At 44.5% G+C, this 13065-nt stretch overlaps 1 protein-coding gene across 3 annotated transcripts in view; it reads right to left on the bottom strand.

Annotated features, from left to right (window-relative positions):
- The window catches only part of PDXDC1 (pyridoxal dependent decarboxylase domain containing 1), a 51196-nt gene extending 38809 nt beyond the window's left edge, over positions 1-12387 (bottom strand). For 2 of the 3 annotated variants that reach the window (XM_004750339.3, XM_013055127.2), the window contains exon 1: positions 12255-12387. In XM_004750339.3, coding sequence (XP_004750396.1) covers positions 12255-12275 — 21 coding nt within the window. In that variant the 5' untranslated portion in view covers positions 12276-12387. Of the gene's footprint in view, positions 1-11859; positions 11950-12254 lie in introns of those variants that run through there. The other variant, XM_004750340.3, reaches the window with a different exon arrangement.
- Positions 12388-13065: the final 678 nt, after the last annotated feature.

Below are 13065 nucleotides of genomic sequence, written 5' to 3'. Positions count from 1 at the left end.
CTAATATGCAACTGCCATTTATCCTTATGATTCCTTGACATCCTTTACTGTGGATTGTTTTAGAGATGATCTTTCCAGTATATTCTCTCCAATTAGATTATAAGCTCCCTGAAGGCAGGGATTCAGACTACTCATTTTGAGTGTTTTTGCAGGACTAGAGGCCTCAAGTCGGCTCGATTCTTGGACTGTCATGTTACATCCGAAACCCGTTCGGAAGGCAGAACATAATGGGCATCAACACACCAACTCTAAGTATGACACAGCTAGCATTTTCCTATAGGACTGGAACATGGTTTTTCAGTTGAAAGTAGACAAAATAGCTGACTTAGTTTAGAACTCGCTTCTTATGAACAGTACTTATTTTTAGACATGAGAATTCACACGAGATGACAAGACACACTGCGAAAGGCAGGAGGGAAACGCAGCTTCGCGTTCTCCGGTGTGAGTCTCTCTGTACAGAGCCTGTGCTCACTGAGAGGAATGGCTTACATTGAAATTGTTCTGGCTCCTCCTCTCATTTAGGAAGCGAAGTAGAGGGTGGAGCAGGCGGCGGAAAGTGGGTGACTAGGGAAAATAACATTTATAGTTAACTTTCAGTAAATTAAATCTGAGTGTGATGGGACTCCAATGCCACACACCCTCAAGGGCTTGTTAACTGGAGAAATCCAAAATATAAAGTGTTACCCAGCTGCAGGATAATAATATGCTCCGTCAAGGAATGCTCTAAGAAAAATGTGTATTTGTTCATTGGTTCCTTTTCAAACTAAAAACCATGCCTCCTCGGGCTTCTAGTGAGGGCAGCTGTGATTATCTAATTCATATTTCTTATCCTCAGTTCCTGTTACAGTGCCAGACAAGGCAGTTGCTAATACACAACAGAAGGGCAATAGCCAGACACAAACCTAAATGTGTGAATGATTAAGCTTGTGTATCAGGAGATGTCTGGGTGGCACAGTCAGTTACGAGTCTGCCATTGGCTCAGGTCACGATCCCAGGGTCCTGGAATCGAGCCCTACATGGGGCTCCTAGCTCAGCGGGAGCTTCTCCCCATCTGTGGTTCCCCTGCTTGTGCTCTCTTTCTCTGACAAATACAATCTTTACATACATACGTACATATGTGTAGACTCCTTATTTAAAAAAAGGTATCTATTATTCAGTATTTAGATTAAGATTGTTTTAGGCTCTTGAGGGGGAAAAGAGTAGTATTCTGTGCTAGGTTCCTAGGAAGAATGTCCTATCTTTTTTTTTTTTTTTTTTTTTTTTTTTATTCCTTAGCACCAAGCACAGGATGTAGCACAGAAAAAGGGCTCAATGAGATCTGTGATCCTTGTTAATTACTAACAGTTACTGGACTGCTTCCTATATTCCAGGCATTATGCCAACTAAGACTTTTATATGTATTATTTCCTGACTAATCCAAAGGCAGTTAGTATGCTTTAGGGCTGGAATTTATTTTTTTAATTTAAATTCAATTAATTAACTTAGTGTATTATTAGTTTCAGAGGTAGAGCTCAGGGATTCATCAGTCTTGTATGACACCCAGTGCACATGACATCAAGGACCCTCCTCACTGTCCATCACCCCACCACCCCACCCCCCTCTACTCCAGCAACCCGCAGTTTGTTTCCTAAGATTAGGAGTCTCTTACGGTTTATCTCCCTCTCTTCATCTTTGTTTTATTTTTCCCTCCCTTCCCCTATGATCCTCGGTTTTGTTTCTTAGATTTCACATATGAGTGAGATCATATAATTATCTTTCTGACTGACTTATTTCACTTAGCATTATATCCTCTAGTTCCATCCACATTGTTGCAAATGGCAAGATTTCATTTTCCGATGGCTGAGTCATATGCATTATGTATACATCCCACGTTTCCTTTATCCATTCATCTGTTGATGGACATCTAGGCTCTTTCCACAATTTGGCTATTGTGGACATTGCTGCTATAAACACTGGGGTGTAAGGCCAGAATTTAAAACAAAGCCTATACTACCCTAACCACTCTTAACTCTTAGTGGTTAGTGCTCTTAACCACTAGGCAATACTGCTTTTCAATTTTATAAAATAAGTAAACAAAGAAACTCACACTTTGAAAAAACCCTGTACTCAAAAGTCTTAATTAGAGCTAAGGCCTCCCACCAACCTTTCTAAAAGTAGGCTCCACCCCCAGCATGGAGCCCAAAGCAGAACTTGAACTCATGACCCAGGGATCAAGACCTGAGCTGAGATCAGGAGTCAGGTGCTCAACCGACTCAACCATCCAAGTGTCCCAGACCTGGTGTTTAAGATGATCCTTCCTTGATTAAAGTTTTCAGTTAGATAAAGTGTATCAGAAGGCTCTCCCTAGTGGGAAAAATTCAGTGTCAACTAGATGACTAGATGACCAAAAACTTACCTCCAAACCAGGACATTTTCAAGAGTGAAGGAAGCAGTGTTAATAATTAAGCCATGACAATAGGTATAAACTGGGAGAGTCCTGGGCCAACCAGGATGTACAGTTACCCTGGCCTTGACTAAAACGTTCATTCCACAGCTCATGCCCTTGTTCCATCCAGCGGAGCCCATGGAAATGTCTATGGTCACGGCTGTCTGAGTTACAACAAGGTAAAATCAAAGACAACGTATAATTTGCAAAGAGTGCACCTGAAGTCCAAGTATTGTCAAAGACTTCTTTTCCTACCTATAAACACATCTGAATCCATTTTCCCTCATTGAAATCTTGAACAAAGTGACCTGACTGAAGATCTGGGGCCTACCAGGAAGAACTTCAGGAAAAAAGGTCCCTCTGTTAACGAAAAGGTCAACAGATTCCAACCAATCCTTTAGAGACCAGGGGCCTTTAGCCGATTCCTTTCCATTGTCTTTCCTACCGACCTTAAGCAAGCCAATCCAGGCTGTAAAGTATGTCAGTGTTGTGGGGGGGGGGGGGTTCAGATGCTTTTCTAGGAAAGGGAGCAGGAGGTCAACCTAGACTTTTGAGCTAGACACCCATGGCCTCTGCTCACCCAGGTCCCTAAGTCTTAAAGAGGGTTGCAGCAGTCAGACTGTTGAAACCGTGCAACAACGCATTTACAAAGTGTGTGTACCTAATCACGAAACCACTACATGCTCATTACTGACGCACAGACAGCTATTAGACTGTTAGCACAGACAGCTATTAGACTGTTAGTTGTTAGATTGTAAATTCATAAATTATATTTTCAGTTACGGCTGATTCTGCTGTGTAATGAAGTAGATTCAGTATTTTTGCTTCAATTATATCTCACAAAAGCACATGGTATGGCTTAATGCAATTTCAAGGCTAAAGATGAACCATTCAATTGTACGATAACTATCACAGAACTGCAACAGCTCATTTTGTAAAACAAGCTCCACCATTCATTATTTTACAAACATTTAAGAGCCTTTTTTTTTTTTTTTAAGATTTTATTCATTTGACAGACAGATCACAAGTAGACAGAGCAGGAGGCAGAGAATCAGAGAGGTAGGGAAGCAGGCTCCCTACTGAGCAAAGAGCCTGATGCAGGGCTCTATCTCAGGACCTTAGGATCATGACCTGAGCCAAAGGCAGAGGCTTAACCCGCTGAGCCACCCAGGCGCCCAAGAGCCATTTTTATACTAGTTGATTTTCATTACTTTCAGTCAGTGTGGAAGAGCAAAATACCCTGCCACTATCAGAAGAAATACTACACTTGTAATGTTAAAACATCATGAATTAAAGTTCTCAAATGTTGGAAGAAAAAAGTCAAGAGTCAAATGCAAGGGAAAACAGTAAAAGAAGTCATGGAGTAATTCTCAAGTTTTCCAAAAGCTAGTAGAAGTTCTAAATTTATCTGGAGTGGGGCTGTAGGGATTAACGAAAAAGAAAAAAATCACTTACTTTTGCTCTAGGCTAGAAATGTATTAATTCAGTATAAAATAATGCTGGCACTAAATAATAATTTGGAAATACATCCTATTTGTTTTATTCTATTTCATTTTTTGAAAAAGATTTATTTGTCTGAGAGAGAGTGAAAGCACAAGCAGAGAAAATGGCAGGCAGAGAGGGAGAAGCAGGCTCCCCACTGAGCAAGGAGCCTCATGCCGAGCTTGATCCCAAGACCCTGGGATCGTGACTGGAGCTGAAGACAGGTGCTTAACTGACTGAGCCACGCAGGCATCCCAAGTTCTTTTTCATTTTTAAAACCTGCTGATCATGACCTGCTAAGTTGATTTGACATCCCATATACAGGATGTAACCTGTGGTATGGATGTTGGGAGTTATTACCCAGCAGATAAATAATCATTTGTTAATAAAGTTTATTTACCAAGAAGTTGTTTATGAGAACCTTTCAAAAGTGGAAACTGCAGTAGAAAAATAATTTTAGGGCATAAAATTCGACAACAACTGCTCTACAGTCAATTTTAGAATGTTCTCACAGCTTCCAAGCAGGCTTAATCGAGCTCTTGTATACATTTCCTCAGGGGAACCAAGTGTGACAACAAGAATCATATACTTACTTTCAAATGAATTAGGAGAAAAAAATAACACCTTGAACCCTGAATTCTTAGACACTACTATTTAGTAAAATCTAAGTTTAAAAAGGAGGGCAGATTACAGAACAGAAAGCGTATCTGGGACCCACTGTTAAGAGGCACAAGGGAACTTTTAGGGGAGATGCGAATGTTCCATATCTTGATCGTGCTTGTGATTCTATGTCTGTGTATAACCAATAGCCAAAATGCAACCTGGATCATCAAAGTGGGTATTCTTATTACACATAAATTGTCCCTCAATTTTAAAAAGATGGGTGAACCGATTTTAAAGTCAATTTAGAAGAAACATTAAGAAAATAATAGTGTAAATGGCATACTGATGTGGCAAAATTCAAAAATGGCATATGAATAACAGCTATTTAGGAAATACAGAGCTACCCCTTTAAAAAGAGACAGACCCGGAAGAAAGGGGAAAAGGAAGCCTAAAATGTAATCTTAAAATCTAAAAAAGCACAACATTCATCAATAGAAGTGATACTGTAGTTTTAATAAACGTTTTCATTGGCGGAATGTTCATAATTGGGGAGTTCGAGGACGATTACCAAAGAAGAACTAAGGCATATGAGAATGCCAGCTGCTCATAGTGGACAGAAGACTGTGGTGTCATCAAACGCTAGTTTACAACATATGCATTAGACATGTTAAAAGAAAAAATCACCACCTTGGAGTCTGAGTGGCTCAGTCGGTGAAGCATCTGCCTTCAGCTCGAGTCACGATCCTGGGGTCTAACCCCACATCGGTCCCCCTGCTCAATGGGGGGTCTGCTTTTCCCTCTCCCTCTGCCTCCCACCCCACTCGTGCTCTCTCTCATAAATAAACAAAAATCTTTTTTAAAAAATCACCCCCTTTCTTCAATCAAAGCAATCAGAAAAACTCTAAAATCCTGCTTGGGGTTTTTTTTTTTTTAATTATTTTATTTATTTTATTTGAGAGCAAGAGAGCGAGAGAGGAAGCATGAGCAAGGAAAGGGGCAGGGAAGCAGATGCCCCAATGATCAGGGAGTCCAACTCGGGACTTGATCCTGGGACTTGATCCCAGGACTCAATCCCAGGACTCCAGGATCATGACCTAAGCCAGAGGCAGCCGCTTAACTGACGCAGGAGCCCCCAAATCCTTTCTAACATACTAACTACTGTGGCCTTCTACATCTTTCTATATCTTTCTTTCAAGGTGAATCCCAGAAAGTGATAATCATGCAATTATCATCAACTCTTAAAATCATTTCTTTTCCTCCCTAGTGAAGACACAGTGTCTGCTATCCAGCACTAGCTCGACAAGCACTCCAAACACTACACATCTCTGAGCAGCACCAAGCAGCCGCTTCAGGAACACAGCTGTTCCTTTCAGGTCAACGACAAGAGAAAATTTCTGACAGGGATTCTCTGGGAAGTTGATACAGTGCCTTGCAAACCTGGCTTGCTGTCTTGGCATCTCAATTTCTCCATTTGTAAATACTTTTGCCTGATTTCAACAGAACAGTTTTTCACTAAGAACTAGGCATTACTGGGTACCTGGGTGGCTCAGTGGGTTAAGCCTCTGCCTTCAGGTCGGGTCCTGAACTCAGGGTCCTGGGATCGAGTCCCACATCAGGCTTTCTGCTCGACGGGGAGCCTGCTTTCTCCCTCTCTCTCTGCCTGCCTCTCTGCCCACTTGTGATCTCTGTCCTAAATAAATAAAATCTTAAAAAAAAAAAAAAAAGAACTAGGCACTACTGTCTGTGTCTTCTAAGAAGTGGATACTCTTGGAAAACCTTTTTAACTATCACAGACTCTGCTTGAGTGTGTCTGTGAGAACAGGAAGACATACTGTAATCACTGGCTCATTAAGGAGCTTAAGATTCCTAGTTGAAGAATATTCAAATATTCCATCGGGCATTAGGATCTAATCTTACCAATTCAAGAGAAGAGGCAAAACAGAACATGTGGGGAAAAGAAGGGGCAAAAATAGACAGCAGGGAAGTAAGAATCTGGGAGAGGTAAGGAGGCAGCAGTCAGTAACATCAGATCAAACCTGTCACAGAAGCATGCAGAGGGTTTAGAAAGGCATTCGGATCACTCGCTTTAAGATATGTGTTGGGAATGCTAGGGATTCAAGTCTAAGTTTCAACAATGTATTCCTAGAGACCACTCCTCTGAAGAATCAATTCATTCAGGCTTTATATATATCATGAATAAATGCTTCCCAACAACTACACAGATGGAAAGTACCACACACCAGGCAAGCTCTATTTCTAAGACGTTTACTAGTTCATCTGGAATCACACATTCATTCTGGAACACACAAAAAAACTGCCTACAAGAAAGCAAGCTAGAGTCCCTTGAAAATAGAAGTCTTTCGCTGAGATGTGCTTCTCATAGGGAGTGCTTCCTAGGACTTGGTGGGGATGGAATCAGAAAGATAAAGATACCCATTATCCTCACCAGTATCACTCTGTCCCTTACTGAATGGGAACTCTGTAGGGCTAACGCTCCTAGCCACATCTCTGAGGAAAGGAACCCACTGATTCTGAAGCCTTTGTGTGGTATGTATGCATCTTCAGACCTTCAAGGTTGAACTGTGAAAGTGCCTACATTCAACTGTTTTTAATGCACAAAACCCACACAACCTCATAGGCTTCCACCTAATACAATGTACAGTCTAGTAAGTAATTCAGTCTTGCTAGGATCCTGAGATCACTGTGGCTAAATGTTCCATGTCATGGAGTCCCATTTTATTTTTTAAGTAGGCTCCCCACCCAGCCGGGAGCCCAACACGGGGCTTGAACTCATGACCCTGAGATCCTGACATTGAGACCTGAACTGAAATTGAGTCGAGACTCAACCCAACTGAGGCACCCCAAGGAGTTACATTTTAAAGTGCTTTATCTTGCTGTTTCTGCTTTTCCGCATATAGGAAGAGGTTTTTATTAGAAGAGCGTACTCCTCCCTCAGTTCTTTTAAACTCAGAATGCATTTTCCACAGAAATAAAAAGTGGACAGGGTCCCAGGCTAGACTGCAAAGACTATGCAACTTTAAGGCAACTAAATATTTAGCATTTAATAAAGCAAAAAACCACAATAACAGAAATCAAACAAATAATAAAAATTAATTAACATTTTTGTTTTGAATATTGCTTGGAAAAATAGATGTAAGCTAGATTTTAGATATTTTCAAAGTGACTGGAAACATATTTTTTAAATATCTGATTTAAACTTCAAAATGTGAAACAGGTTTCCTTTCCCTTATGATCTACCAGCAATTAATATGAGGCACAATTGTATTGTAAAGTAAGCGTTTACATTTTATTTACATTTTTTAGAAACTAGAAAAGACAGGGTTCTGATAGTCTACCTAAAGAATCTCTTCTACAAAAATCTTTCCTGGCCACTCAATTCCATGCATTTCCCTTTTTATCCTTAATACTTTTTATCCCACTATGCTATATAAGGATTTGTCGAAACAGGTATGCCCCTACCAGAACATAACCTCCTGCGAGGATCAGGTCTTACTCACTTCATGTCTCTCTCAGCACGGGGCTCTGACCATAGCCGGGCTTCAAGAAAAATTATAACTCAAAGCAGGCCACTGCTTTAGGTGAAAACAGCTGACATTAAACACAGGCAACTCCTCTCTATAATTTTAACTCATAATCCTAGATCTGGTGGCACACACAACAGCCTGGGGACCATCAACGGCTCGGTCACTGACTGCCTCTGCAATCTTGAATAAATCAAAAATCCCCGAGGCCATAAATTTTCAGGATCAGGAACTTTGTACCATATTTTCCTGGACACCCAGCATTTGATAATCATTTACCACTTTGGCCACCGAGCACCTGTATGCAAAACCCTTACACGAGCATGATATAGGGATCAGCTTTAAATGAATGTCAAAATTATAGGCCATCATCTCCCGTCCCTTTTCTTGTAAGGTCTACAAAGCCAGACCACAGAAAATGGTTCTTCCCCCCCCACCTTTCTTTCATTTGAGAATGGTTATTTCAAACATGGCTAATAGGTATTCCTTTTGTGAGCTTTTAAAATACAAAACAGGAATAGAAATTCTGGTAGTCTTTATCAGTAATAATCAGGAATTCCAGTCACGCTCCTATTGCTCCTTAAAAACTTACCATCAGTAAGATGAAACAATTTTCCAAAAACAGATCCAACGAGGGTGGGGGAGAAATTTTGCTTAGAAGGAGTACAGGAAAAAATAATGGGTTGGGTTACAATTATTTTGATCAGAAGCAGGGTCAAAGTTGCCTCTTGCAGAGACAAAAAGTAAATATACAACAAATAAACGAGCCCCACTCTCTAGTGCTGCCCAAGAGAATCGTCTATGGTCATGGAAATGTTCTATGTCCGCTCTGTCCGGTTGCACAAGCCACACCGTCACTCTAGAGCACTTGAAAAGTGTTGACTGAGGAACTGCATTCTAGATTTTAATCTTAACTAATCTAAATTTAAGAAGCCAAAAATAGCTAGTGTATCCCCTACTGAATGGTGTAGCTTCAGATTTTCTAAGTCCGTGGGTCTCAACCAGAGGCAGTCTCCCCACCCCCCCAGGGAACAACTTCTTCATTCGCCGACTCTGGTTCTCACACTACAAGAAATGCCACTGATGGAGACCAGAGATGCAGCTCAACATTCTACAATGCACTGGCCAGCTTCTCCCAAAACGGCATTAACCAGCCCAGCATGCCAGCACAGCGGAGTTTAAGTTTACGCAGCCTGGAATTAAAGTAAATGCAAATAAACTGCAATATGCTTTGTCCAGACATAATACCCAGGAAGAACGAGCTTTTTTAAGGAACAGGAAAAGGTCTGGGCTGTTGTACAAGTTTAAAGGAGCAGGTCTTTACTGAAAAGTGTATGCAGGTGTGTTAACTTAAGATCTAAAGCATCAGAATTGTTATTTCCTGTGGCATTTTTTAAACTTGATTATTAACCTAAGTAAACACTGTGAGACTATGCGACAGAGCCTTGCCCCTTAATGAGTTGGACACAGAGTACTGGGGGACTGAGGCCCCTAAACCTACTCTTCCAGTCTGAATGCCTTGCCCCTTCAATTGACCTGTCTTGGTTTCTTGAGACCTCACTAATTTCAGATACAGCAGAGAGTACTGGGAAAGAAGAGCGGTCAGGGCAAGAAATCGGCTCTGTCATGGCAGGTCTCACATCTACATATTACCTAAAGCGAAGGCAAGCGTACAGAATTATATTTGGACCAAAGGAAATGTACTGACTGACGGTACTACATGAGGACGGACTACTACATTTAGAGAGAGCTATTACTTGAAATTAGAGGATGGGAATCAAGTAACATTGTGGTTTCTGTAGCCAGTGTAAATTATGCAAGGATCCGTTTAAATGGGATCATTCAGGACTGCTCAATAGTTTTATATTAGCAATGTACAATTTAGCAGAACAGCCTATCTCTCAAAGAAACAGGAATAGCAGACACAACTCAATGTTTTTACTTTGATTCAAACTGTTTTTCAGAACATGAAACCCTCCATGTTCACATAGCAATTCTTTTTCTTTTCTGCCCACTTAGCACCAACCGAAATCGCTCATTAGATGTGAACAGGGAATATAAAAATAAGACACAGTCTTAGTCCTCAAACAGTTGCATTCAGAATTTCCACACTGGCCTAAGGCAGAAACTTCCAGCCCACACATTCTGAATTCCTCAGAGATCACTGCCATTTTTGTGAATGCTCCAGCCGTAGGCACTCTGGAATTTCATCGCACTTCAGATCCTCATTTGGAGTTTACGATCCTTTGGCATCAATTAACATTTATAGGGAGAAACCAGTATAATCGACTAATTAAACGCCAGAACAGTAGTATTTAAAGTGGGACTCCAACCCACTGTTTTTGCAGATTTGCCTGTAAGAAACTGTTCTTGGAGGAAAGGTCACACCAGTTCTTTAGGTTTCCAACTGAAAAGACACAACACCCATCCTGTCTTATGAAACTGGACAGGAAACAACACAGAAGAGGCAATTTTAGTATCATTTTATATTCAACTACTGGCGTAACACAGGTGACCTAGACCAGGGGTTCTCAGCCTCAGCATGACTAACATTTTAAGCACATATTCTCTGGTATTGAGGCTGTCCTATGCAAGGTGGAATGTTCAGCAGCATCCTTAGCCTCTAACCACTAGGTGCCAGCAGCACCTCCAGCCCCCCCAACCGCCCCCCCCCAGCTGTGACAACCAAAATGTCTCCAAACAAGCTGCCAAATGTCCCCTAGGGAACAAAACTGCAATGGTGGTTGAGAATCACTGACCTAGCCTGTAACTCAAAAGTATCACAAGGTAGGGATGCCTGGGTGGCTTAGATGCTAAGCATCTGCCTTTGGCTTTGAGGAGAACCTGCTTCTCCCTCTCCCTCTGCCTGCGGCTGCCCTTGCTTGTGCTTGCTCTCTGTCAAATAAATTTAAAAAAAAAAAAAAAAAAAAGGTACCACAAGGTAGACACTGTGTACTAATCAAAAGCCTGGAAAGACTTTATTCCTAGCCAGCAAAACACATAAGGTTAAAAACATAATCTTTTTCTATTCTTGACTGTCTTCCACCCAATTTATAAGAAACCTTCCACGCAATTTATGAGGTGTAAGCTATACATCCGGCTGAACTGGTACAATTACTCCCTTCAACTTTCCAGTGACAAGAGAACCCATCTACAGCAGATGCCACACTTGGCCGGGGGAAGGGAGGGGGGCACCATGACAAAGTGTGACATTTCTGCCAGTTCAAAACCAAAATAAGGCAGCACTGCTCCCGAACTCTGCATGCACAAAAGAACAAGGTCTGCACGAGCAGACTCACAAGCTCGAAGACGAAGAACGTGGAGGGAAGACAGGTATCCAAGCACTGGTTCTCATCTACCAGCCCTAAATCAGGGACCATTAGAATCCATCGCCCTTGCCGGAGCAGTGAGCCAGGTACATCCCGCGGCTGCTCCCCCAGGGCAAACCAGAGGAAAGCGAGGCTATCTGGGCACTTCGGATTCCCAACCCACTCCCCTACAGGAAAGGGGGAATAGCAGTAACCCCCAAAACGCAACTCACCCCCTACAGAAGACCCACCCCTTCTTGACCTCGGGGCCAGGGGAGGGGTGGGCTTTCACAGGTGTTCACAACTACAGCGTCAGAATCCCGTGCGGGAACTTGTTAAACGGGCAGATCCCCGTCCCGCCCCCACGGAGGGTCCGACCGCACGGCCGAAAATCTGGCTGTTTACCAACGGCCCCAGGGGATCCCTAGTCACGCTGAAGTTGGAAACCCCCTGCTTCAACACTGTCTCCCCGCTGACTTGGAGACCACAGAAAACCTACAGGCTAGCAGTCGGCTCCGAAACCACCGGAGCTTCTGTCCACGCTCTTCTGGGGCCGCAAGTGGCTAGCTGTCACCCGAAAGGGGGAACGGAGCGCGGGCAGGCCCCAAGGTCGGCCCCGCGGCTCCCGCACCGGGCTAGGGGCAGAGCCGGCCCGGCCTCTCTCGGGCCACGGGGACCCGAGGGGCTCCCGGCCCCATGACGTGACCAGGCCTCAGCCGCGAGCGCCCAGCCGGACGCCCTCGCGGCCAGGCCTCCTCAGGCAGGGCCAGTTAGCCCCTGGGCCCCTCCCCGGTCACAATGGCAGCTCGCGACGGGGAAACAGTCGCCCCGGAGCCAGGAGACCCGGGGCCGCAACGCCGCCACCCACCCCCTCCCCCCAGCCCGAGTACGGACCTTCTCCAGGGACGCGTCCATGGCTGAGGCGGCCGGCGGAGCCCGATGGAGGCTCCGCGGTCCGAGTGCTACTTCCGCCTCCCGCGGCCCGCCGCGGTATCCACGCTGGCAGCGCTGACGTCCCCCGCGGCCGCGGCCGGCGGGGCGGAGACGAGGAGGAGCTGCCTGGCGTCGCCGCGGGGTGGGAAATCTGCGGGGCTGGGGGAGGCGGGGAGGCGGGGAGGCGGGGAGGCGGGGCGGGCCCCTCGGGTGGGCGGGGCCCCTCGAGGGTGGGCGGGGCCCTCTGGGCTTCCGTACCTGGCCGTCGCGCCGGCCAGCCCTAACGTTCCCAGGTGAAGGGGGGAGGCACTGTGGAGTCGTTCCCAACACTCAGAAGCCCCTCGCGGGCTTCGGGGTAGACATATCATAACCGCCAGTGATCACTCCTGCGCTGAGAGTCTGCAAATGCTAGGGACGCACCTGTACTTCCGGGCCTAGGCCTCCAAGCTGTCCCCACTGTCAACATCCCTCAGGAATGGAACAGGCCATGCACCACGGAAGGGCGGGGCTGGAGCGCGCCCCCGCGCCTGCGCAGGAGGGGCCGTGGACTAGGCGCCCCAGGAGTTTGCGGGGCTCCAGGTGTAAGGTTCTCCGCTCCAAAAAGGTGCTGGTGCGATCCGGGGTGTTTGTCTCAGATCCTCCCGCAGGATCCAAGACGGAAAAGACTTGGAGACAGCTGGTCCAGCTTCCTCCCTTCTGTGGAGCCGTAATTATGACTTGTCAGGTGATGATGATGATAATAATAATAATGCAAATAATAATAGTCCGCTGC

Source organism: Mustela putorius, unplaced genomic scaffold, assembly GCF_011764305.1.
Source record: "Mustela putorius furo isolate JIRA1106 unplaced genomic scaffold, ASM1176430v1.1 tig00004007_pilon_pilon_pilon, whole genome shotgun sequence".
In the NCBI taxonomy this organism is placed as follows: Eukaryota; Metazoa; Chordata; class Mammalia; order Carnivora; family Mustelidae; genus Mustela; species Mustela putorius.
This window is presented reverse-complemented; position numbering and strand designations above follow the sequence as displayed.